Source organism: Seriola dumerili, unplaced genomic scaffold, assembly GCF_002260705.1.
Source record: "Seriola dumerili isolate Sdu_G_001 unplaced genomic scaffold, Sdu_1.0 BDQW01000025.1, whole genome shotgun sequence".
NCBI lineage: Eukaryota > Metazoa > Chordata > Actinopteri > Carangiformes > Carangidae > Seriola > Seriola dumerili.
The window spans coordinates 11754891-11782791 of NW_019174280.1; the positions used below are offsets into that span (position 1 = coordinate 11754891).

A 27901-nucleotide genomic window follows, 5' to 3' on the forward strand; every position below is an offset into this window, starting at 1 on the left:
AGTCGTGACAGTAGGAAAAGCACAGGTGTTACTTCCAACATTACGATAGCTTGTTGTATTCACTATAGCAGGACTGTGAAACAAAAGTAGTGAATTAGAGTTCATCATTAAAATTAGTTACATGAGCTTTACCTTGTGTAATATGTCAAAATGCCTGGTGTGAAAAAAGAAAGCCTGTAAATACCGCAGCTCGTGGCTGCTCTACACCGAGTAATATTCTTGGCATATTATATGGCAGAGGACCAAAGCTGCTGCTGTAAATAAACGTGGGAGTAATGCAAAAGCAGTGATGAAGAAATGACTCAAATAGACCATTAACTGACAACGGAGAGCCACAAGGTCATCTAATTTCAGAGTTTATTTTAGCATCATGACAAACAGACCAGACAGTTGTCACTGACCTTACCACTAAAATCAAAATTGAAAAGTCGTGGAATGAATCAAGTCAATGCAATCTTCGTGAAATTTGACATTTAGTTTAATGGTGACTGCTGACGTTAATGCACTTAACCTGTGATTTGGCACCTACACATTTATTAACATCCAGGACCTTGCAGCTTCCATGTACTTGTATTGACAGGAATAGAGAAAATAAAGATGACTGGTGGTGTCCACATCCCTCTACTAGAAAAATACAACTGAAGACAAAGAAGAAGCACAGCAGTGAAATAACAAGACATTTATATTGAGAACATTTTTGTTTACAGTTGTGGCTACCAGTGAGAGTAAAGCTGTTGATAGGTTGGCATTGATTTACATTTAGAGGCTTCAGAACACGCCGAGAGGCAACTTTTCAAAATAACTGAAGCTACCAGCAATAAAAAAAAAAGAAAAAAAAGAAAAAAAAAAGAATGAAATGTCTTATAAAACATGATATGGATATGTTCATTTTGTTGCCTGCCCTTCATGAATGTAACTCACTCCAGCACAATTGTGATCACATTAGCCACTTCACCAAAGCACCTTTTTCAGCGAAATCCTCTGAGATGATTGGCACAATGTACGTACAAATTACAATGAACTGAAGCCCCTAAGAATGCTCCACCATCACTCGCCCGAAACGAACAAGACAAAGAAGATCAGATGCAAAATTTGTAAACACATTACCTTTCAACTAAAAAGTCACCTAAACATTATGTAAACAATGATAAATGTTAGTCCATTTAAACTTTTTGTTCTATACAGCTTAGATTACATTTGATCTATTTGATTACAATAAGCTATGATGATAAAGATATTAGTAAATGTTCAGAATACTTAATTGCATGTACATAATATAAAAAGTGACATTGTCATAATTTTTTATGTTTATTTTGTGCAAAATGCTTTAGTAAACTATAATTTGGCATTTATGAGAAACCTTAAAAAATTGGTTAAAAAAAAAAAAAAAAATCACAGATGGATTTACAGAGCCCCTTGGAAACAATCTCCACAAGATGTTTGAAGTCATGCTCAAGCTTCCACTCAAACATTCATCTCCACCTGTAATACTGTGCAAAATGATCGGTTCAGCAAGTGCAAGCAGCGCGGCCAAATCAACCATCTATCAAGTTCTGCAAGATTCTAGGTAACACCGGCGGACACTGACGTTTACTTTAAGTATGAACCCATGTCCCGATGAATGACAAGGTAGCCCAGGAGGGGGAAAAAAAAAAAAAGAAAAAAAAAAGTAAAAGTTAAGGCATCAGACTATTTCTGAAGGCAGTATGAGTGACTGTGCCTCAAACGTAAGCTGAAAACACCACTGATATCTTTGCTGAGATATTTACTGACTTGGCACATGAATAGCATGGCACACAGAGGATCACTAACAGTATAAAAACATGACATTTTGGTATATAGCCAAGCCAAACATTGATCATCCATATAAGCAAGCAGGTGCTCTGAATAGTCTACAGTTGTGAGATCAATTTCAACTCATTCGCTGGACTCTGGGTCACTCTGGAAAACTATCCACATCCAGGACTGCTGTATTATCACTAGTGCCAGGTCTAACTAAACATTTGGCTCTGGCTGGAAAGAAGCATGCAGCCATCAGGTATTCTTCGTGTAGTTTACAATATTTTAATTTACCTTTGTACCTCAAGAATGTAACTAAATTATAGAGCTTCACACATACTGCCGATGACCCAGTAATGCGTGTGAATCAAAGAAGTAGGAATTTGTCAGTAACATACAGGAAGCTTCCCTATTTGAGTACCTGTAGCTCTACATGCCATGTACTGTATGTTGCTACAAGTTTAATAAAGTGGGGACAAAACTCCAATTGAATATGATGATTGTAACTCGAACACAAATCAAGATGAGCTTTTAAGAGTCTGAAAGAAAGGACACTGTCAAAGAGCTTAAGGCAGCGATTTCTCCAGGAAGAAGCTACAATCTTGCAGAATGGGACGAGTGTGTGGTCCGCACGGCTCGGCTCAGCTCATAATCTTTGTCATCCCATTTGTTGACAGTGGAATGAAGAGGGGAGGAGGGAGAATTGAAGGTGGTGGTGGTGGTGGTGGTGGTGGTGGTGGGGGGGGTTACAGGTCATCGTCCCCGATTCCCTCGAAAGCATAGTTACCGTGGAAATCATTGCCACTTATGTCGTTTGCCGAGTTGGAGGCGCTGATCCCTCGGAGGGACACTGAGCTCAGCTTGGTCTAAATGGAATAATCAATACTGTAATTAACACCGGACTGACGTTGATTTATTAGAATATGTTTCAGGTTCTTTTCCAGCTGCTGCATTTTTCATTTATTTTTGGAAGCACTATACATCACAACAAAATTAAAGCCAAAAACACCAAAATATACTCACTGAGAGTTTGACGATTTGTTCACGGTTCGGGTCGGGAGAGTCCTGCAGCCAAAAAACAAAAAAAAAAAACAAAAAAAAACCAAAGCCTAAGAATAAATTGAACCTGCATCTGAGATCTAAACTAAGTCCAAAACAAAAGGAAACTTGTCCTGTTTCTCACCAGCAGAGGGGGAGATTTCACAGCTTGCTGACTCTCCGTTCGGTGGATGGAGCCGTTGTGTCTTTTCCTCAGCATCTGGAAGGTGACAGAAGATGACATGAAGAAGCCAAGAACACAATTAATAGGGAGGTTTTACTTTACATTTACATGAGTTGTGATATCAGCACAGCAATCCAATGACTTATTATCTCCACAATCAACAAAAAATAAAACAGAAAAAAAACAAAAACAAAGAGATATAGAAAATTGAAAAAAAAAAAAAAAGGTCAAAAAAGATGTTGCAAGATGCTGTAATGTATTAAAACTGAGAGATGTAAAATAAATAGAGAAATAAAAAGTGTGGAAACTAAGTGACTAAGTGATTTTTATAATTGCTATCAGAGTATTAAATGTAAACAAATTTGAAAAGATGTGTTTTTAAGGATGTAGCTATAAAACACGAACCTTCTTTATACTGCCACCTGACTTCTTCACCATTAATTCATCCACCATAGACTGAAGGCAGATACTCATCATGATTGCCTGAAATCACAGTCACAGTCAAAGTCATAACATCTGGAACACTGTAACAGTATTGTACTTGTTGAATCAATTTTTAATCAAAACTCTTTCTCAGACAGTGTGAAGTGACACACTGGGATAGTTTGTTTCGAAGAAGAAGCAAAGACAAAATGCTCTATTCATAATAAACACAATCACAATTTCATTTAACGCTTGCTGCCTCCACGTTGACCCTGTCGGTGGTCTCCTACCTGCTGACTGGTGATGGTGACCCACTGGAGGCGGTCCTTGCTCATCAGATACTCGAAGGCCAGCTCTAGCTTGACCTCGCACTTGGCTGAGCTGCAGGGATTGGTTGTACCGTTGGCTATGGGGACTTGCTGCAGTGTTGGACAAAAAAGTGCCACCATTGTTATTATCTTCTAAACGTACAATATACCGCAACTGCTGCAACTGTTATCATCAACCACTTGTGATTCATTTTGATTCTATTGTGGGCTTTTTCCTTCTTCAGCCGTCAAGTTAAATTTACCTTCTTGTGTTTAAAATGTATGAAAAAGGCATATTTCCATATTTCATAACCAGCATCCAACTTACATTCTTAAGTAAATGATAAGCTTGCTATTCTATTCCATGACTGGGGGAGTCATGTACATGTAAGCAGCTAAATCACATTTCCTATCCTACATCTCTTCTTCTTGAGCAGCTGCTGCTGCATCACAAATGACAGCCTTCCAAATCTTGAGACGACACACGCTAAAAGATTAACACGGGTGCAAAGAAAGAGACGAAATATGCACTAATACAGAATTTCAAATGCTTTCAAAAAAATTTGTGAAGCTCAGCGACACATAAAGAGCTCCCTGGAGATGAGCCCTCATTCCTCATTTATGAAGCCTGTGCTCCTCACTGAGACAGTTTCCTCTGGGCCAGAAACTAACTGTACCTCCCATGCTAACCACACACAGAAAGATAAGATAAATAAAGAATACTTATAAAAACAAAAGGCTGGAGTACACACACACACACACACACACACACACACACAGGCTGTTTATATGTGCTCTTCCGGATGCAATTTGAGATTTGGCTACGAGGGGGTTGCAGCGCAGCACCAAATGAGATGTTTTGAATAGTCTGTTGGAAAGGAAAGGGCTCATTAAAATGACTTTGACCTCTGAGAATGAGTTGAGGAATTAATCACCCTGCTGGACAGTGAAGGGGGTGGGGGGGTGGTGGGGTGGGGTCAGTCTGTAATCAGACGAGCCAACATGCATTTTAATTTTAGATGTGTTGCCATGTGTCCAGATCACTGTGCAAATTAACTTTTGGAGAATCCTAAAAGCTTCTGTGATACATATAATAACTGCTGCTCGAGCACTAATGCAATACTAAAGTGACCCGTTTACTCCATCTCTACTTAATTGAGGTCTTGCGTCTATTAATGTTCATCTGTCAAACAGTGGAAAAGATGTGGGTAGCGCTGCATGTAATGTTTTTCTGAGCAAGTCAAAGAAGTGAAAGTGAGCTGTTCCAGCTTTCAGAGGAACTGTCTCTTCAAGACGACTGACTGGGTTAGAGCAGAAAGAAATGCATATTCAAGGCAGATCAACTGTGTGCTGTATGGTGGTTTTTAATTTAGGCTAATTTTATCTTGTTATATTTTATTCTTTTGAAAAGGGATTTGTTCTGGATTTCTTGCCAGCTACAACAGTTTCACGTGAACAAAAAAAGAGCTGCAAACACAGAGTTGAATGTAGTCCGTCGAATTCAAAAATTCCAACATTTTTTTTGTATTGCACTTCCAAAAAGTTGGGGAAAATATTTAAGAAAACAATGGTCAACATCAGTCCAGCAGAAGCCGAGAAATCCTTTCAGTCTCCAGTATACAAGTTCCAAAACCACCGTCTACTACATTTCCTACAATGGAATTGGATCTGAATCTTCTTTATATCCTCCCGGGCTCTTACAAACCCGTACCAGACAGACTAGGCTAGTGTGTGTGTTAATCCCCATGATGAGTAAACTCATCTTCAAATCTCATATTGGTGGAATGTCCCTTTAAAAGTCATTTATCTTATGTTGTTGTTCTTCCACATTTTGCTCTCTTGTGTGGATTTTTTTTCCCCTCTTATTCAAACTCTCAGCTGACTTCCACTGCCTCAAACATTTTGTGGAAAATAACGTTTTCCGTTGACAGTGCAACACGCTGCATTCTTTTACTCCCTGAGACGGGTAAGCCTGATCAATCCATCACCGTCATCTGCCGAGCTGACGGAGCCTGACAGCATCTCAGGCACTAGGTGACAAGACTAAACTAATATGGTTTAACAGCAAATCCTTCGTTGTATGAAAACACAAACTCTGCTCTTTCCTTTCCTTGAAGGTCTCAAGTTTTATTTTCAGCGTTGGTTGTAATAGTTGCAGTTGTATGCTGTCTGCATGCCATCAGATTCCCCCCTCGCCAAAGGACAATTATCAGCTAAAACAAAGGATGCTGCTGGATCAATAAAGCACTATCCTTGCGTGGGCTGCTTGTTTGGGTAATTGGACTGATGAAGACAGATGGTGTGGAGGTCATCACTTTCGGCGAGCAGTAGGAGTAAAAACTAATGCTTGGCAAGACTAAAGACATTAGTTTGCGTTGCAGTGGTGAGAGGAGGTTGGTAAACAGGCGACTTTGATAGCACAGAAGACCTGCTTGGTTCGAGATGGGCTCTAGCCAAAGTCACAGCCTCCTAATAAAGTGGAGGGATTTTCAGAGCCTCAGACATGCAGACATGCCTGAAGGTGAATTCACTCATAATCATGCTATCTTGCACACAATTCCACTTACAGAGGATGTGACTCGCCAGCACCTCATGCGTGTGACCTTGAAGCTTCCCTCCTTCATTTGCTCGTTGGGCAGCTTGACGTGGAAGTTGAGCTCATTGTTGCCGGCACTGACTATGACTTGGCAGCCCTTCTCTGGGAAGTCGGTAATACATGGGTCAAACTTGATATAGCCATAATATTTGAGCGTCTGACCGAGATGGATGAACTGGGGAGAAAATGTAACAAAAACAATTTTAGATGACTAACTTTTCTAAAAATTCCGTCTCAGTCTAATCCCAGGGGAAGAAAGTTTGAATTCTCTACTGGATTTATGTGATTAAAAATTTATATCATGGGAAAAACTAGGCTAATTGCATAACAGAATACACTAGTGGCAGTACTCTCTGTGGTCTAGAGATTTATCCTCGGACGAAGACATATCTGAGTATCAGCTGGATTCTAGTCAGATGCTGTGGATGCTGAGTAACCTACATGATGCCTATGCTTACCTCTTTCTTGGAGCCTTTCTCCTGCAGTGATTTGAGCTGCCTGTGCTGGTCTTTGTTGACGAGTATCCAGCCTCGCTCAATGTCAGACACTGTCTGGTGAAGCAAAAAAAAAACTGAAGTTCATATTCTGCACAGATGAACAAAAAGTCTTTTTTTGTTTCCTTTTGTACATGTAGGAGAAATCACACCCCAAGCCTTTTTATGTAAACAGTGCAGCTCAGCAAATAATTACACAGACACATGCACAAATGCACATGCTGCAAACACTGTTTATTTTTCCTTGATTTCATTCTTTTTAAATCTCCTCTCTGCTGCACAGAAGCAACACTCAGCAGTTCCAGATTTTAATCAAATTAGCCAAACCAAAAATGCTTAAAACAACAGTTGACAGCTGTTGCGGCCAAGGGAATCCGCTATTAATAGGATCACGTAGGGCCACAAAGCGGTACAGGAATCAGGGTGTTGCAAAGTCAAAACAAGCTGACACCGCTATCATATAATGGAGCGGCCCAGGGGACGGACAAAAGCATTTGGCAGCTCAGGGATGTAGCAGTTGCTTGGTTTAGTTTTCTTGATGTGAAGCTGGCTCCATGTGCGCTCCATAAAAACATAACAGATGTGTTTGGTTTCACACCTCAAAGAAAAAAAATGATTTTAAAGAAAAAAGGTATTTTTTTATGACCACTGCTACAGCTGAAAATTAACAACATGTCATGACATCGCTTACCTGGGCGTATAGCAAATTCAGGCCAACTCTGTTGTCCATCACGTCACCATCGTACGCCATGTCCCAATAGCTGCAGGAGGGAATGGCACCAACAGTCAGATTCTATAAATCTATATTCAAACATGCATTATAATTAACACAGTTGCACAGTTACTATCGACAGTGCCAATTTCTTTGAATGTCTTGGAGCCTGAAACAAATTCCATGAAATTACCATCATATCTGGCCATTTGCCAACAGTATATCATCTACTATAATTCTGTCTGCATACCAAGCAACACTACGTAGCAGTGTAGATGTTTGTAAACAATTTATCTAAAAAAAAAAAAAAAACTGACATTTTCATCAAAATAGATCCGTTTTCAGTTTTGCGAACGTATTTTTCAGATCTTTCAATGTTTTAAATGGTTTATGCAGATTACAAGTGTCTCAACCCTTAAAGGAACTCTCAAAAATCACCTTATTTGGAGATACATGGTTTTCTGTGACAATAGGCGCCTAAAGGTTGGCAGTGTACGATCAACTTCAACACAATGATGTCAGATATACACCTGAACTGAGTCTTTTTCAAATCAGTGAAATGAGAGTGACTAAACTCCGCCTCAGCTCAGTATCAGTGAGACAGAAGTGTAAGTATTCATCTCAAGGGTCATTTTGTCTGCTTGGTCTGCTGATGATGATGTGGATTATAAGTATTTGCTTATGTGTTGGTGCCGGAGTGCAGCCTGAGGAGTAGAGCGTGATGTCTAAAAGAAAAAAAAGCATGAAATCCTATCTAACAGTTGGTGGTGAAATGAAATGAGATCAGATCAGATCAGATCAGATCTCGGACTAGATGTGAAAATGTCACAAATGTGAAAGAAAGAAAAAAAGAAAGAAAGAGTTAGGAAAGATCACATCTGGCAAACCAATCACTCTTGATGAAAATTATTTGGGCCATATTTTCCACTCAGCGTGATTAAATTTCTTCATTTAACTGACACTGGTTTCATACCTCAGGATAGGATTATTACCATCTGAGTTGGCACAGCACTGAATTTTTTATCCACCTTTGTGCTCTAGCAAAATATCATTCATGTCTCCACACACTTCAGCACAGGCATGAAATTTAACATGTAATTACATGACACAGGGGTGCTGGTGGATGGAGAAGTTGCTCGAGCAGACATGAAGCATGCTGCCTGGCCACATCAGAAATTCAAAGCAGGCAACAAGGGAAAAGAAGATGGAGTGAGAGTGAAAGGAGGAGGGAAGGAAGGGAATGAGAGAATATGACCAGTGAAATCAAGATGTGTACATCTGTCAGAGCTTTTTTTGCAGCTTTAGTAGCAATTAAAAGTGGACTGAAAGCTTCTGCTGAGACATACAGGCTGTGTTTTGAATTCTCTACATGCATATACTGATTGAAAATGTCAAGTAGCTACACTTTAGCATTATAAATATATAAGTGCATATTGCTGCTGACCTAAAAAAAACAAAAAAAACAGCCATTACTAAACAATACTATTCATACGTAAAAAGGTTGACATGACGTTGATTTAATGTTTTCACTGGACAGACACAGCATTTCTTCCATTTTTAGCCTGATCCTCCCCTGGATATCATACACTGGGGGTCTGTTTTTCCTCTACCTCCACTTGTTAGTTTTACATTCACTCTTCCCTCGCTGCTCTACACTCACAGTGAAACTAGGTCAGGAGGACTAAGACTTTCCTTGAGGCAGAAAGAAAGTAAACATCCTGTGTACCTCAGTCAGCAGGGGGCAGGGTGACGAAAGAGAAGACACATGAGGAAGTAGAAAAATGTTATGTTGGCGAGGGGAGCAGTCTCTAACTTCAGACTGGAGGGGAAAGCAGCATCAGGATTTTCCATGCACAGAATTTGTTTGGCTGGTCCACCGAAACAGATTTGCTCCAACCCAAGAAGATTTTTTTCGTATTTTTTGATACACAATGCTTGCTGGTGTGATGACAGATGCTTATAACCCTGCAAAAGCAGCCGCTGACCCCCCATCTCTCATAAGAGGCAAAGTTACACTTGTGCATTATTGTCTGTAACTTTTGTTTTCAGAAAAGATAACAAACATAAATATACCAGAACCAAAGGATTTCTCTGCTGTTGGAGGGGCAGTAAAGTTAAAGGACGTGTTGTTGGTCACTGTTTAACCATAAGTGTAAAGAAATGTGTTTCCTGTTATTTGGTTTGTTAAAAACAAGGGATTTAAGTTTAAACTGTCCTCATGTTTTGGTGGAGCGACCCACCCTCCTCCCTCCAGTGTCAAACACCTGCAAATAAACTGTCAACCTGTGAGAAACACTGAGCACACAATCCAGTACAACAGTTGTCAAGAAATATGAACTTTGAGATGTTTTATCATTTCAATTTTTTTTGACACTGTGTTAAAGAGTTGGTGTTTCACTTTTATGGGAATTCTTGTTCTTGTTGAATTCTCTATTCATGTTTCTTGTGCACCCTGCACGCACCCTAAACTCAAGCCAAGTCTCCTAATATAACATAACTGACCTGTCTGAATCCCGGGTGTCCAGTTTTCAGTGGGACATCATTCTGACCATAGCTTAAGATGCTTCAAAGACTACACCGATTAAACACTGCACTCATTAGTCGGACTCAGGGTGAAAAGAATCAAAATCGATGCAGCAGAACCAGCAATATCATCTGTTTTTATGTCGCACCCTTCTTCCTTTCCCAAATCTGGCACCTACATTGCCCAAAATGCATCTGAACTGGGAACAGTTCAGTTAGAGATTTGGTTGTATTATGCTACTAGCAGGTAATGTAGCCTTGAGCCTCTGGCTGAGGAAGAAAAGAAGAGCAGGCCTCAGAAATCTGGTAACCTCACTTCTTTCTAACTTCACACGCCCAGATTTTTTATTTTCTTAAATCATTTTCCAACTTGTAGTGTTCAGCCTCGTTGATGATGACTCAAACACTTCAGGCAGTTTATCAGATTTTGTGCAACTCCCTCTGGAGCCACAAAAAGCTTTATACAGCTTTTTTTCATGTATGCTGCAGTACTCACCAAGACATTTAAACAGACTTTGATGTGTTTGATCGGTGGAGTTCCCTGTTCAGCTTGCAAAGCAGCAGGAAGCACGCTGCAGTGAGGCTTGACAAAATGCAAAATCCCTAAAATCTATATCAATATAAATCACTCTGACTGCATTAAATGTAGTTACAATTCTTTTTTCTTTATCTATCAGGTACTATGCGGTTGGCTGCTGGGCTAATTTAACTACTGCTTAGATGTCACTGGTTGTTCTAGCTTCTGGAACTTTATAGACCAACTGAAAATTGCTACATGAGAAGATTTTATTGGGTGGGGGATTCATTGTGTAAACTGAAATACATTTTATTGTCCAGCTCCATGCTGCAGCAACATCAGAATTATGTCCCTGGCTAATCCCTGCCTGTCAAACGCACCACCTGTCTGGTCATGATAACTGTCCTTGGCAAAATAAATGGTAAAACTAATGACCCAGGTCTCTTTTCTAAATTAACTGGCACTTTGTGGAAGATGGTGACACTGGATAAGAAGCCTGTAGTTAGGCTAACCGCTGTTCTGACACATTAAGAACAAGTGCTTCACTGCAGATAAGGAATGAAATGGGTAACACCCATTTCTGAAAAAGGAAAACAGAGTGCCACACTGAATTAAAATGATACAAAGTACAGCAGATGTAGTTTATGTATGTACTGCTTACCAAAAACAGAAATCTCTGACCAGCGTCATTACAGGATTAGATAAATAACACGTGAATACTCTGGACAATGAATCAGAGCTATAATTACAGTAAATGTGGAGGAGAGCACTTCAGGGAAGTACACGATGAAATTCAAAGTCATGATGTGAGCAGGTGGTGGGTACCTTTTCCGTAGGAGTATGTGAAATTCAGAGCTCCGCAAGCTGGTAATGGATACATAAGGCAGCTCAAACTCCTGCAGCTTCCGCACAACTGAGAGGGAGACACAGGAAGACACAGAGAGGGAGAGAGAAAGAGAGAGAGAAGAGAGAGAGAGAGAGAGAGAGAGAGAGAGAGAGAGAGAGAGAGTTAGGCACAAGTGCAGCTAAAGTCCCAAGGACATTTGGATAATGATGCCAACAACAAACAATCAGGGATGGGAAGACTCCATCTGGACAGGTCCCAGAAGGGTAAAACTTTTTTTGTGTGTGTGCACGTGCCAGTATTCAAATGTGAAAACAGATAATGGTGTGTGTGTGTGTGTGTGTGTGTGTGTGTGTGTGTGTGTGTGTGTGTTGGTTCATAGTCTGCAGCTGTTTCATTGCAGCCCATTCCCTAAGGAGATGTAAAGGAGATCTCAGGTGCTTGTTGCTGCTGCTGCTGCTGCTGCTGGGTTTTCAGGCATCAATAAATGTTGTAAACAACACAACAAATCCAATGACTGAAGAGCGCTTTAGTTTGCCATTAGGTTTGTAAAAGTATGCTAATGTTGTCTTTATGGGCAGAGATGTTGTGTACAAGATGCAGAAACACTGGTGGACATTTTGATGTTGCAAATCTCTGCAGGATTAAAAAAAAAATAAATAAAAAAAAAACACACAAACCGAACGATCAAAATGTTTTGAAGCAGTCCTCGGCACACTAAATCGTCAGCGGGAAACTGCACACAGAAAGAAGACGAGCATATACTGGGTCTTCCTGACATTCCTTTGCATATTTTACAGCATATATTGATTTACACTCAATACTTCTGGGAAACTTGCTGCCTGTCAGTAAGGAATTGACTTCTTCTAGCTACCCTTATGTCAATACTCCCACCACCAGTTTTGTTTGATCCGCAGCCTGCTGTGCCGGATTTATTCTAGTATTCGAGTCATATTAACACACAGCCCTTTTCCTTCATACCGCTCAGATTTTCAGATTTAAACTGTACCAAGAATATACAACATGCCTGCAATATTGACAGATTTCTCCAAGTTCACCTGGCACCATTTTCAGCCTGGAATGAATTTAGCGTGAGGAGTGTGTGTGTGTGTGTGTGTGTGTGTGTGTGTGTGTGTGTGTGTGGGGGGGTTGCATTTGGCAGGTGGAAGACGAGAGAAGAGCAGCGCCTTAGGGACATAGGGGGGGATTTGACCCAACAGGGGTGTGATGAAATGGAAAAGTGAATTCGGAAAACTTAAAACATCTTGATGTGGAAAGCTGTTGCCTGTTCTGTTGCCTGTGTCATTGTGGTTGTCCTTGTGACAGCATGCAGGTGCAAATATCCTACAATGATTTGCATTCACACAGCTACCTATGGAAAAACAAGTGAGTACAAAACAAAGATGCCTGCACCTTCTAAGTACTGAGGAGTTCTATTGTGTATACCCCGCACGACAGAGTGAGGAAAACTTAACATTTAAGTGACTTAATAACGAGTAGGAAAACATCCTACTAATAAAAGTCACATTAGGTAGCATCCCAATTAGGTTAGCAGCACATGTCAACTGCCATATACTGTGTGAACACTTGAGTTTCAAGTGTGTTTTAAAGCAGGATGAGACAACTAAGAGCTCAGAGGACAGCAGATCATCGGAGCATAGGGTGTTGGAGCACTGCTCAGAAAAACTGCAGTTTTTTTTGTGAGTGATATGCTAGCATCTGCTGTCATGGTTTGTGTAACTTTACATTGTTGTATTGATATACCGTTTACTATATTACTATTGTGATATAGTAAATTAAAAACAATAGAGAAACATTTTATGGGGATAAAATAACCAGCAAATTAAATACCTAACTTCATCATATTATTTAAACAAATCATAAAGCTAAAATCCATCACCCCTGAGGTTATTTCAAAATGATTATTTTATGTTCTCCTCTGTATTTGGGGATTTGCCCCTTGAGACTTGCCATCTTAGTTTCGAGGGGGTCTTGCATGAAACAGTTAAAATCCCACCTGATGACAGTAACTGAATGTGGTAGCACAGGGATGGGGTCTATAAAAAGCCTTGCCTATAAAGATGGGTTTTCAGAAACAGTCCAAAGATTCAGCAAATCTGATGGATTGGGGAAGATGATTCCAGAGGGTTGGAGCTAAAACAGTAAAGGGGTGGGGGTGGGGGGGGGTTGGAGGGATGGATAAAAGGCAGAGATCTGAGGACTGGAGAGGTTGGAGAGGAATGAGGAGATCAGAAAAGTAACTGGGGGCAAGGTCATGCAGTGCCTTATATGTAATCAACAGGAACTTGTAGTTTAAACTTTACAGGAGGCCAATGGAGGGATGTAAGAACAGAGGTAATGTGAGACAGACGGCTCGTTGTAGTTAGTAGCCTGGCAGCTGCAATTTGAACCAAATGTAAATGATTTGGAGCGGCTTGCTGAGGCTCATGTGGAGGAAAGTACAACGATCTAGACGCGAGGAAATGAAAGTGTGAATTAAGTTGCCGGTTTTCCAGATATAAAATGTATACAGGCAACAAATACATTCACCCCATCCAAAATGATATGTTTTCATTTATGTATTTACAGTATGTCATCCTTCAGCATGGATTTGCAGTTTAAAGTGCAGATTAATTTCTGAAGTCTCTTCTTCACAAAAGAAACATTACTCCACTAACCAGAATATGATGCCATTTTGAAGCCGACGAGTGTCAGATATCAGAGCTTAGACACAGTACATTCTATATCATACAAGTACATTCTCAACTTGAAAGCACTGCACACGGCCGGGTGCGTAAGCTCAAGTTCACTCTGAGCACTGCACAACTGTTTTGCATGAGCCAGCCATCAAACACACAAAGCCTGGCTCTCACTTAGCTTCCAAGCACCTAACAGATGAATCATGCATTCCAGCCAGAGATACAGTCAGAACTGCACCATGTCTCATGTGCATACCTGCCAGCACTCTTGTTTTTACCGGAAGTTTCCCTGTATTTTCAAGATAATCACCCAGCTGCCTCAACCTTCATCAAAAATCATCGTCATATATGGATCCATGCGTTTTGTATGTTTGTCTGACGTAATCCTAGTTGCCAGATTGTGTATGAAGCACAAGCTAGACACCCAATCCACAAACATACATACAATTTCAACCCATCTGTTACCACAACCCGCTTCGAGTGGTGTGCGCAGCTGCTCTCTGCGCAGGCAGGCAGGACATTTGACTGCAGAATTAATTCATTTTGGGTAAATAAACAAGTTTAACAAGACTTGTTAATTTTCTTCAAATTTAGACATTGATACAAATCTTATGTGTTTACTACTATATGTGTAATTTATTTATGTATTATCATTTATTCATTTTAAACCCTCATCCTAAAAAAAAATTATTATTTTTTTTTTTTAAATCGCTGTGCTCCCCCATTTCCCTCTCCCCCCGAAAAAAATTGGCGATGCAGTCGTGTTTTAATTAGACTAGAGAATTTTGCCAAACAAAGAGACAGATAAACTGAGCTGTTGGACCGCTGCCAGAGCAGTTCTTTACACCTCATTGTGGGGGATTCAGAGTCAAAGAAAACTAAAATCAAGAGCATGACATTACAGAACATAATACCCTTTGCTTTAGCAGAAAGTTATTCTACAGTGAAGCTTAACAAAAGTTTTAGTTTTTAATCCCAAATCCTATTTTCTTCTGTTTGTGTTTGTAAGAATAATTTGTCCTCTTGGTTCTGCGTGATGTGTCTTCTGAGAACAGTCCTTGGCTGACCTGATAAAAGTAGTTTATATTTACATTATTTTATCAAAGAGCGAAGTGTTCTGCAAATTTCGTCTGCTTTAATAAACATCAGTTATCTGATGATTTCCAGCTTTAGCATTTTAAAAAGCTGAAGCTCTTAAATGGATTAAGGGTGGATCTAAATTATCAGCAGATCTACTTTAAGGATCTTTCTAATGGACAAAACTATCCTTCAAATATTTGCTACCAACTAATTCAAACTTTCAGCTACAAATAATTTCTGTGTCTGTTTACTTTGCTTTCTCGCTGCCATATTCATTGACCAATAATTAAGCACTTTAGTGCATTATATGTAGAATTCTCTCTACTAATAACAGAGATAAGGAAATGTAACATGAGGTCAAATTGCTTTTAAGACGTGGATGTTGAAACTCACATGTTAAACCTCCGTCCACACCCTCACGAACGAGGAAGAGACTGAAATAACCAACAAGGTCATCAGGAAGGTCAAGCTTTGTTGCAACAGCCTGCAGAAAAATGAGAAAGAGAGAAAGAAGAGAGAGAGAGAGAAAGAGAGAATTAATTTTTTAATTTTCACAATCAGATTCAATTATGTCAGTCCTTCATCAGATTTTCTTTCGTTAAGATATGAGAAATGAAGATAAACATGATTGAAAACAGGAGAAAAAACAGCTCAGTATGAAGTGAAAAAAATTTTGACTGAAGATTGGAATGTGCAGTACATCAAAAAAAGGCATATAACCACAATCAAACGTTACTATCTCTACAGTACAAACACCTCTAAAGTGACAGATTTGAAATGGAGGAGGATTTAGCAAATAAAGTGCTGTAGTGTTACACAGGATTTATACTGGCTCCTTTAGCTTTGAGAAGATTTATGTGCTTTGTTTTGTAATATTAACTTGCATTATTATGACTCAATTTATCAAGTATTAAACACAAACCCAGGCGTATACTGCCACTGCAGAACAAATCACAACATTTTAGAATCAGGATGCATAAAATGACCGACTGTCTTTGGCTTTTCATCACCGTTACATTCTTACACAGAAGGATTGTTTTCTGATTCTCCATGACAACTCTGATATAAAGAATCTATTTTTGCTGCTTTAATAGTACCATTTCTTCTGTGAGCTGGTTTTTAACTCCTGTGACACAACTGCTACAAATGTGATTTCAGTTGTTGAATTTTTGAGACAAAACACAGCTATTACAGTAAAAAAAAAAAACACACACACACATACTGCATGAAATTCTGTTGTGGCTGAAATATATTCTGCTGTGGTGAACAGAGGTTATCTGTGTGGTGAAACTTTCATGAGAGCACTTAAAGACAGCTCTAACAATCGAGATTTATAGTCAAGGACATTATGATGACACATCAGCATGTTTACTGTGATGAGTTATTTTAGAGTGCGTGCGGTTGCGGGTTGTGTGTTTTTATGGTCAATGCAGGGCAGAGATCGAGTGCACGTGCAAAAAGGCCTGACCTACATGAACACCACATATTAAATATCACCAATGTTACTGACTGTTTTGTACATTTGCTGTTATCTCATTTTAATCACAAAGTTTGTCCATGGTGCTTTAACCTGCCTTGTCCAAGATTTATTCCATTTCTATGTTACCTATGCCCATCAGGCTTTTCATCATATTAAGTGTCTTGTTTTGTTTGGTTCCTTCCATCTTACTTTGTTTTGTTTGAACATTGTCATTCTGTTGTGATTTTTCATTAGATAGATCGAAGTAGCCCTGACTACATAAAGTCCTTAAGCGTTGCCTTGGTGAAGACAGTCTACATAAATGAATGCGACTTCATCTGATTTACGATATGTACCGTCTATTGAGTTTACAGAATGGTCTACAGCAATATTTCCTGCCTGAAGGAAATCTCGTGAGTCTGTCAGCACTGTTATGAACTGCCCAGATCAAATGCCTCCAGTTAAACAGACTGCAACACTGCAAAGGTTGATAACACACAGCAAAAACCTTTTAAGACCTCAGATGATGTTAACCTTATCCAGACTTCTTGCAGAATCAATTAGCACTACATCATACAATTTCCATCTGTAAACATTATAACATTTATACACTGAAGTGGATTGTTTACTATATAAACTCAATATTCTTCAAAATAAGTTGGGCATCCACTTCTACAGACAGCATATTCAGCAACAGTTGTTAATGACGCTTTTTTTGTTTTGTTTCTCTAAGTTAAATTACAAATCTTTACGAAGTGTAGAGTTGGAAAAAAAAATGGTGAAACCAGTGTGTTGATGTTCTCTTTAACAGAGCACACTTCCGACACTTACATCAAGGACATCCTCCGTCTGATCTGAGGTCAGAATGTTGACTGTAACCTTCTGACCGTTGGAGAGGCAGATGTCTAGAGCAACATCTTCTGTGGGAATCTGCTGCGTCTCCTGTGGGAAAGACACAAAACATAACAGGCTGTCCTTTAGCTTGATGGGTAAGCTATGTGTTTTCATTCCTATTAGTTGACAACAAAATCCCACCAGGTCACATGGGCGGAAAAATATGGGTTTATCAAAGCGAAGTTGAATTTCAAGTGGAGACAAAAACAAAACATACGATGCACATTTCACATACACTTTTCTTTTAGTGTTTTTAATCCCAGCATACACTGGCAAATAAAATCAAATATGATTACTCTTCCACTTTAATCCTTCCACTTTAATGATCAACTTTTGACACAAAAAAAATATGAACACAGCTGTGTCGTTTCTAGGGTCAAGATTGGAATCTGTGGTACCAAGTTCATTCACCAAGTGTAAAACCAACTGCAATTACAACTTTTCTAACTTCCCTGTTACTGTTAAATTCCCTGTTAACTTTTCTAGTCCCTGGTTAATCTTCTATATGGTGTCAAAAAGGTGATATTCCAGTTTCCCAGAACCCAGAGTGATGTCTGGTTTTGTCCAAAACCCAAAGAGATTCAGTTTACTATCATATAAGAATAAGGAGACCAGCAAATATTCACATTCGAGAAGCTGGGACCAGAGAATGTCGGCATCAATTATCAGAACTGTTGCATTAATTTTCTGGCAATATACTAGTTGTTGCAGCTTTAATAGTGCCATCCATTTATTTTAGTGCTGTGAGCTCACACAGAAATTAAGGGAGTTTTAATCATTATTACTGCTGAGTCTGTGCCTCTGTTCATGTCTTAACTGAAAAAAGCAGATGATGGAACAAAAACCCACAAAAATCAATGAATAACAAGTAAGGAAAATAAACTGAACTGAAAAAACCTATGAATATTTCAAAACTCTAAATAGTAGCTTCTGAACTGAAGATACCAAATATGAAATCTTAAACTGGATAACCCCGGTCTCTCCTGTCCTGAGGCAGTCTCTCACCACCACTGCTAAATCATCTCTTATCTTCGTTGTTTCCTCTGCAGGGAGTCTCCAAGTACATCCCTGCCACTAAAGGTGCAGATGAAATGACAACAGCGGGTGGTAACTCATCTCCTATTCTGCACCTGCTGTCCTCGCAGTGCGTACTGTAAGGCGCTGGAGGGGGGGAGGGGAGAGAGACAAATACTCAGTCTAATGAGAGAGGAAGACAGAGAAGGAGAAGCAGAATGGGTGTGATGTGGCTGCAGACGGATGAATCTGTCCATGAAGGTTATTGGATTTACAGCCCTCCTGGGGATACAGGTCACAGCTTGAATGATGACGAATCAACACTGCTACCTGGTCTGAATGAGTCAATGATGCAAAATGTTTTTTTTTTTTTTCTATCAGGCAGCAACAAACATACCATGAGTTTATGTTATTACAGCATTGCCCACTACAGTTAAGAATTTTCTTGCATTTTTAGTGCTGCAGAATGACCTTTTTGGCTAATCACACAGGGATGAATCATTTGGTGGCTCATGTTTCCTTTTTTTTTTAATGATATAATAGTTCAAAAGGACCCACACCCACACAAGATGCAACTATATTGCTATATCTGTCTGGCAAAGGGTTGCTTTCCCTTCAGCTTCATGTCTGACGTAATTATTTCACAGACATCTGAACACTGACAAAAACCTAATCCGACAGGACAAGTAATTCAAAAGTAGAGATGACACAATCCAAGATTAGAGTATGTGCTGCCACGAACTGCGACACACAGTAAGAATACAGCCACCTCACTTACCTCACTCCACCACAATGCCAGAAGTAATTACTAGCCGGGCAGAAATGACTGCATCAGCCTTTTGGTTCAAGGAGCACGCCCTGCCTCCTCACAGGCCTGTTGACCAACAGAAAACAGCCTAACGCAGGTAGGAGGAAAAACAACAACTACCAACCTGCTGTGCTTTCCTTAAGAAGCTGTTGAACATCTCACTGGCTCCGAGCAAGGGATCCTGACGTACTGTAAACAAAATAAAAAAATTTGAGAAACCAAAAGAGCAACAGAATTACAAAATGAGTATATTGTTGGAGCAGCGGAAGTCGGAAAGAGTTATTTGGCTTTGAATGGTTACCTCGAGCAATTAGCTATGGCTCTTTCGGTGGATGTTGTGTAAACATAAACCTCCTTAGGCAGAGCCATTTCCTAATTCTTCCTAATTGTCCTCTTATCGCGCAATTTGATTTTCTTTCCTGTGAAATGGGTATGACCTTTAAAGACATTTGTTGAGGCAATTTGGTTTAACATGGCAAAAAAAAAGCACTTTATGAAGGGAGGTCAGTAAAAAATTAATTAACTTCTTATCTGGCATCGGTTCAATTAACTGTAAATTATTACAAACCAGTTTTAACATCATGCAGTCCACAGATTTGGTAAATAAAGGACAAATTAGTCTAACCCCTTGACAAAATGTGAAAGTTCTGTGAGCAAACTGCGTCAGAGCAGATTGTGTTTGTGGCAGTTCATTTTCCATAACTATGTAAAAAGCTATGATGTAACCAACTGAACTTGTAGCCAAGAACACCCTGTGTGCGTATGCTCCCAGACTATGAGCAAATACACACTCGAACAACGCTTCCTTGTTCTGCTGTAACTGCCAGTGCTTGAGAGGATTAAAACAAACCCTCCGCATTGCTGCCAGTTCCACGTACTCATGTGTGTACGCAGAAAGCTCACCCTCGACCTGTTTACAAAATTTCGGCAATGTGTTGAAAACCTCCCCAACTTGGATATGAAACTCCAGTTTGGCTTCTTGAACATGATATGAGACTTGCAAAAGAAGGCCTTCTTTATGACATTCAGTTTTTTTATTCAGACAAAAGTTGAGCGGCCCTGAGGGAAGCAGATCATTACTAGAGGATCCAAACCTATAAAACTTTTAAAAACCCTACCAGGTCTGAAAACCTGAGTAGGGATTTTTTTTTTTCAGGTGTGTCAGCATAACTCTGTCTAGCGAGGCTTTGGCTCAGTGTCCCAGCTGACTGTGCTCAGATCATCAGTTCTTCAGTGAATCACTTTTTTTTTTTTTTTTTTTTTTTTTTTGCTTTTCTATGGCATGAAAAGACCAGTGTATGGCTGGACTCCCCACAGACACACAGCCAAGTCATTCTTGTGATTGTTGTGGAGAGGCAAACATTTCAAGGAAATAGTGTTTGTGCACCAAAGTAAAACAAAGTCTTTGAGACACAACCCACTCCCACCCCTACCCCCACCCATATGGAAAAGAGGAAATACATTAGCAGGGACATGTGAATAGCAATTCACAGAGGAGTACTATCTAATTTAAACACTGACAAAAACAAGCTCATTGTAGCTGGAATTAAAATCCAGCCAGAAATGAATTGAAATGCAATACAACCCACGAGTAAAAAGTCCGTTCAGTGTGAGTAACTTACCAGCCTGCATGTATTTCTCCAGCTGTTCCCGTCTCTGTTCGACCTCAGCAGGAGTCAGTGTGAAGATCTTCTTTGGAGGGAAGGCAGGCACCACATTGCTGCCATATTCTTTCTTTATCTGTTGGTGCGAAACACAAGTTGTGAACCTAAACAAAGAGGTTGCTGTATTGAAGGGCTATGAAAACCTGTAGTTCTCTGCTTCTGACAGTGAATATTTGAGCAGAGTCAGAAAGCTCAATTCATTTTTATTTAAATATAAAATTTAGAACATCTGTGAAAGCAGATATGTGGGTTTATATGATTAAACTTATTAACTTCAGCACAGAGTGGCAGTACCCTGAATTAAAGAGTTGTGGATTCATTTTTCTAAGAGGTATGTTCATGCTGCTTGAGATGAATCACAGGTTTATTTTAAGCCCCGTTTCAACGACTAGCTGGTGGAGTTTCCGTGCATAACACACACACTCACACACAGGCACATCTGGCACCCTGAATGTCTAGTCATTCCAAGTTTACTTTGTCTTCCAGCTTTTTGACTCATTTCTTCCCATTTTGTGTCATCTAAAGCTGGTAGCTTTGAACTGTGGAGGTCTTAAACTAAGACCTCACGAATCTAGACTCACACATCAAATGTGGTTTAATTTTAACCTGTATCTCGCTGCGGGCAAAAGCTGTGCATCACACTCATCATTAGGAATTCATGAACACATTTTTTTCTCGTTATAAAGTCCTCAGGTCCTGCACATATGGAATGATGAAAGCAGACCACAGTAGGCACCAGAGGAAGAGAGGTGATTTTCACCTCAACATACTGCCCTTTGGTATTTTCAGTACGCCAGAGGCAGCACTGGTTACACATACAAATCAGCTCAGTAGGCAGACACTGAGCACAGGTTACAGATTCATCAGAGTCCCCTAAATCTGAAATAAAACTCAGCTTGTTACGAGTCTTTACAGAAGAGAAAACAAGAGCCGCAATTAACATTCAAATTTTCTCAGCAATAAATGAGCGGAGTGTGAGTGCCGCAATCACCAGAATGTTTTGGGGTCACGCATACGCCACAGAAAGCCCTTTGGGGTTGATGCTTAAAGATTCGAGTGTGTCTTTCCCACACCCTGTTGCCAGGCAACGGCAACTGTCAGACTGGTTAATACAGACTTGGGGAAGAACATAGCAAAGTTTGGCCCTTGCTTGCTTATTAATGTATAAAAACATGAAGCTGGGCATTTCTTTAACACTTTTGTGTTGTGACGAAGATCTAATAGCACAGGAAGTCAACCAGACATCCAACAACTAAATCCATCTTTTGCAAACAACGCATGCACCTCTTCAGCATAAGCCACTTTCAGGACTATATTTATTTTCAACCACTGCACTACAAAAACAAAAGTACACACTGAATACTCCAATTGCCTAATAACATAGCTCTAAGAAACAAACAAATAGCTGTGGCTCTGTTTAAAGTTTCACTGAGGCAGAGACCAAAAAATACTTGAGACCAGGCAACTCTACTCTTTCCAACAACATTGCTTTTTCAGATTAAGTTCCTTTTCCCAGCAGGTGAAGTGAAAGAAAGGCCAAGAACATTCCTTCCATGTCACCCACCCCCTCCATCCTCCTCCACAATGCTGCCCATTTACATGCAATAGTCTGAACTCTGGGTGGGACAACAGCACGAGACTTCAAGCCATCACAGTCCTGATTGAGAGTGACGGGACGCTGGCGTATCGACCGTATGACACAAAGATGAGTAAAAGGTCACGCTGGGTGGATGTGGTGGCATTTTAACAGCGTTCAGTGGGCTACGCATGCAGAACCAGTCACTTCTGGTCTAAGCACACTGACAGCCATGGGTATATTATGATGGCCTAAGCCTTACCTGTTCATGGAGGCCAAGAAGTTGACTGTAGCGTACCCGACAGTGCAGGACACCATTGACATGGATGTTGTATGCCTGTGGGAAAGAGTGGGGACAAATGTGAGGAGAAAGACTGTGTAAAGGTCTGACATATTGCAGAGAAACTGAACTTCAAACGCTTGTAGTCATCCATCTAAAAACAAACTTGTAGGTTGAATCACAGGACATGAAAATGTCAAAATAAAAGAATCAAACATAGACAGAAAGATGCTGAAAGTGCATAGGGATGAATACTAAACAACAATATGCTTTCTTCAACTGCAAAAATAAAATCCATCAGTCCAAAGTTGATGTTAATTTCTTCAAATGCATTTCCCAAGGTGCCACTTCATAAATGCAGTACAGAGGTAAAACCACAACAGGTGAAAGACAGAAAGGCAACAGTAATTCAGCCCTCATAGCTCTCAACTTATTTCAACTTATCTCACTACCGAGTGTCTCCTCGCTCTTTGTTTTCATTAGGAAGACCAAACTAATGAAGTGTGAATGTGGATTCAATCAAACCCTACTGACTTCCACACGGGAAAACAGAACCTGCTGCATATTTTCCAATCAAAACAGCCGCCACTTGCATTATGCTGAAAGCTAACAAATAAAGAAAGAAAAAAAAATCACAGGGGGAATCTTTAATTCTCTCTCTGAAACAACCCCTTGTTTGTTTTGACAGGAGCTATCATTGGATACTCCTCCAAAAAACCACCATTTGGAATCAGCAATCTGCTTGCAGTCATACTTTTCACATCAGATGCCTCATTAAGTGCTGGGAATGACACTAAACCACATGAATAACAAAGTGAAGGGGGGAAAAAAACTTTTAAGTTTACCCAAACACAGGCTCCCTCACAAAACAGCACCCTTGAACTCTAAAAGAATACAGTGTTTTTCACAAGGTACCACAAGTCTATTTAACCACCAGTCAATCCTGCCACTCTAAATAATAAAACTGTCCTCATTTTCTTTTAAAGAGAATAGCTGAAAAATATGACAAACAAACTTTTCCAGCACAGAATCTACTGATGATGACTCACTGTCAAAAGCTGCTAAAGGTTTGGCTAATGTTGTGATAAAAACAATAAGCGGCTGCTATCTTTTCCTAAAAAAAAAAAATTCATTTTACAACATATGAAGGAGACCAATTACCTTTCGTTACACTTGCTTGTCAAAAGTAACTAAAATTGAAGAAACGTAACTCATGATTATGACTGGGCTATTTTGTTATTGATAATAATATTTGCTCATTCATTTGTTAAGAAAATTTCAGGTTCCAAAAGACTGTGTACAGCTCTGGCCAGGGATGAGAGGAAGTGCGCTCTGTATGCTTGTTGAGGAGATTTCCTATTTGGGTGTGAAAGTACAAACTCTTGGTGCTTTAATGTCCTTCCCCTTCTGTCTCAATGAATATTTATAGTCAACATGGTGGGTCATCTGTCAAACAAAAGGGGTTTTGAAGACTCCTGACCATTCTGTTGCATGCAGTTGCACATGCCATCACTGGCCTACAGTACCAATCAACAGGAAAACAGGGAAAGCACAAATTAAAACTTCAGGAGGGAAAGAGGAAGGCTAAAAAAAAATTTTGGAGGAAAGCCAGTGAATGGACTGAAAAATGCACATGTAGGCAGTATCCAGGCAGGAAGGAGGAATGAGTATGCAGAATGTCTTAGCTCTGTTTGATAACACAAAAAAATTACCCTAATTTATTGTGAATTGGAAGCAGTTCAACTCAGGGATAGTTCAACAGGATGCATGACTTTGAATATAACCACTATGATCTATTGCTCTAACTCCAAACCAAAAATCTATTAAATTCTGTACATTTTGATTCAATCGGATCTTCATCAGGTCAAAAACATTTCAAAAATGTTGTCCAAATGTTTGTTGAAACCTTTAAATGTTTCTGACCTGATGAAGATCCATCTGGAATCTAAATGTCATCTAAATGTGTTTGTCATGAAGAAGACATAACTGGGATCAAAACGTTGCCTTCATGTTTTTCATCTGACAAAGATTCGACGGTGATCGAAAAGTTGTGGTTTGGAGTCAGTGTGCAGGCTGTGCTTTTTTCATCACTGCATTTCCAACAGCCCTGCACCAACCTTCTTTTCACATAATATGACGCATGGGTGGGTTGAAATCAGTTTCGGTCCTAAAATGAGTGCCTATTTGAACACATTTTAAAAATCATCTGTGTCTCTTCACTTATACATCATATACAGCTTGCAAAACCATAAAGAGAAACAGATGAACTTGTTCATATCAAAGTCCTATCCTGCTTCTTGCCCAAAGTAAATGAGTCACTATTACTTAGAGTAGCACCAAAGTCTATCTCTCTTTTAAAACACCCACAAACGCATACTGTAAATACCCAGTGAACCACAAAGAAGTTATAGAAAGTCTATGAGATAACAGGAAGCATGAGCACTCAAAAATAAAGATTTGTCTGTGTTTGCACGGGAATAGCTCCATATTTTAAAAAACTGCTGCCCTTGTTATTCTAAAAAGCCCTATGCAAACTCGGCAGATTCTGTGGCCTACTGGTTCCAAGGTACACAACACATCTCTCAGCATTATAATCAAGCAAAGTCCCTTCCTGTAGGCTGGTTACAGGAAGGTCACAATGACAGTCATAGGACTGCCAGCTGAGAGGTGAAAAGCCGCAGCTTTAAAGTTCCCACTGCAGTACAGTAATAAAAATGCGCTCAGCCAGGTAGAAAGGAGACAGCTATGGCACCTGAAATGCTCAGTTTAGAAACATACTGACTTCCGGTAGCAAGAGTAGGTGTTTGCAGAACAATGTGGAGGGACAATAACTGATAATAGCCTAAATTCCTCCACATAAAATACTATGTCCACCACTTCTCCAGGGGAAGTATCTACGTTTTAAAGCCAAAGCTAATTTTGAACATGTTTTTACAGCAGTAATTCCGAACACACAAATATTAAAAAGCTTATGCCAAGTTTTTTTTTTTTCCTCTTTGGAGCACATGGAGTTGAGATGCAAAAGGAGCATACGAAAGTTATGTGACACTGAGAACAGCCAGTGTGGTATCACATGGAAATCAGATGTTGCAGATGTTATTTCAAAGCATCTGGCAAATATGAGTGTAGAGGCATTCTTCTGTAAAGCATCTGATACAAAAACTTTTTTAAACAAAAACAATAGACCTAATATCCTACACCTGTTTATTGTTTTAGTGCTAGTTCATATCATATTCATAAGGGACAAGAAATAAACTTGAACCCAGTCGTTCCCTAGCAACATAATGACTTTTATTCATGGGTAGATCTTGTTTATAGGCATGTTAAAAGACATGCATTCACACCAGAGCTGTTGTCTAAATGTTTTCTAAATCATCAAGGGAAAATTATGTTGAGTTGACAGTAATTGTTTGGAACAATACTGCCTCTGCCACACATTAGCAGAATGTATCCTGACTGTGTCTGTGACTGACTGGCGTCCATGGTTCATGAGGAAAACCTTAAAATGGTTTATGTCTGTGATGCTTCACTCTGGCTGTCCTTGACCAACCACCATGAATTATATCCTCTAAACACTGTCTGCCAATGTGTCAAGGGAACACAAGGCGTAGCACCTTTCAAACACAACTGCAATTCAAAGTGTATTAGATAGCGTATAAAACAGCATTTAAAAGACAATGGGAAGCACAATAGAGTGAAAGAAAACAAACACACTGGCTACAGGAGCCAACTATCCAGCAATGTTGGCTGTAGTTTTCCTCTGAATAACAAGGAGTATTGCCATCATGATGAAGGCAAAACTGAAATGCTGACTCAAATCTGTAAAACAAAAGGGACTCTGTAGTGCGCAAGGTGAGACATCAGAGACTGTGCCACACTCAAGTTTCTTCTGATGTCAGTAAATGACATGTCAGTTTGTGCCAACTTCAGACATATCTGAGCAGTGCAGCATTTTGTGGTCACAGTACCACAACTACCATGTTAGACGAAGTTCAATGTCAAAAAAAAATGTTAAATCATGGTGAAGGGCGGGGATTTCTTTCTTGTTGATGCTTTCAGTTGCATCACAGAATTATATAGTCTCTAGCTTGTCAGAATACACCAGCAGAATACACTGGAGGTCAACACTTTTACTTAACTCGCTCACGTTTTAATTTTCCAAATCAAGTTTACTCACTTATCTAGACTGTAATCCCAAGGAAACACATGAATTGGATATGTGACACAAATGAGCACTTTGTGGTCTAACAGAGGCTACAGCTGATTTATTTATTGCATTAGGCAGTTGTTTGTCTTGTGCTGACACATCACTGCTCATGTCATCAGATCATTTATAACAGTAAACACAAAAACTCATGCTGCATTGACATTAGCCCGACCTGTGGCCAGCTGAAACCAGCGTTTAACACAGGCTAAGTGAAAGCGGGTAAAACAAAAACACAAATTATCATGCTCACCACATAGGTTGATCCATTTTCTCCCGAACGAACCTCCGTTTCGGGTATGGAAAAATGCATTTTAACACGAAACACAGTCTGCCGCTGCCAGACGACAAGTCCTTTAACGCCACCACCACAGCCTACGATGGAGAAAAAGACACCACAGTTTCCCCACAAAGTCCACTGCAGTGACTGTCGGCGGTGACTACAGAGGAGGAGGAGGCTCTCACACGGTTCATCCACTGGTTTGTAAGTCCGGGGAAAGCGGTGCCAGGCTGGAGCAGACTGCTGACGAGTTTATTATCTGGACAACAACTCATGTACCAGCTAGCATCCACATAAAACTTCTCCCACGTCAGTGTTAAACTTTTCTCACTGCCGTCCCCGCAGCAGCCATGTTGCAAGTGTTAAGTAATTACACCTTCAATGTTGGCGTTGAACTATCTTTCTCCACGCACTTTTAAGTAATTCGTGATAACTTAAAACCACTCACTGCAAGAATTCACAGGTAAATCAGTTCATTAGCGTAACCGGATGAAGTTTCAGGATCAAAGGTGCAGTTGGTTCCTG

The 27901-nt window shown here is 39.8% G+C and overlaps 1 protein-coding gene across 1 annotated transcript; it reads right to left on the reverse strand.

Annotated features, from left to right (window-relative positions):
* Positions 1-343: 343 nt before the first annotated feature.
* Positions 344-27884, reverse strand: snx17 (sorting nexin 17). Its single transcript, XM_022768254.1, has 15 exons — positions 27350-27884; positions 22875-22949; positions 20995-21112; positions 19497-19561; positions 17488-17598; positions 15591-15681; positions 11400-11487; positions 7514-7583; positions 6787-6879; positions 6300-6503; positions 3715-3843; positions 3407-3484; positions 2963-3037; positions 2803-2844; positions 344-2645 (listed from the first exon to the last, which is right to left on the reverse strand). Exons 1-15 carry the CDS (start codon positions 27407-27409, stop codon positions 2526-2528), a joined length of 1419 nt encoding a protein of 472 aa, XP_022623975.1. The 5' UTR covers positions 27410-27884; the 3' UTR covers positions 344-2525.
* Between the last annotated feature and the right edge of the window lie 17 nt (positions 27885-27901).

Excerpts from the sequence above, each read along its gene's own strand:
- snx17 (XM_022768254.1), bottom strand. The coding sequence starts at position 27,409 with ATGCATTTTTCCATACCCGAAACGGAGGTTCGTTCGGGAGAAAATGGA. Across the intron at positions 22,950-27,349 it reads AAAATGGATCAACCTATGTG|GCATACAACATCCATGTCAA; the intron begins GTGAGCATGATA and ends TCTTTCCCACAG. Across the intron at positions 7,584-11,399 it reads CACATACTCCTACGGAAAAG|CTATTGGGACATGGCGTACG; the intron begins GTACCCACCACC and ends TCCCTCCTGCAG.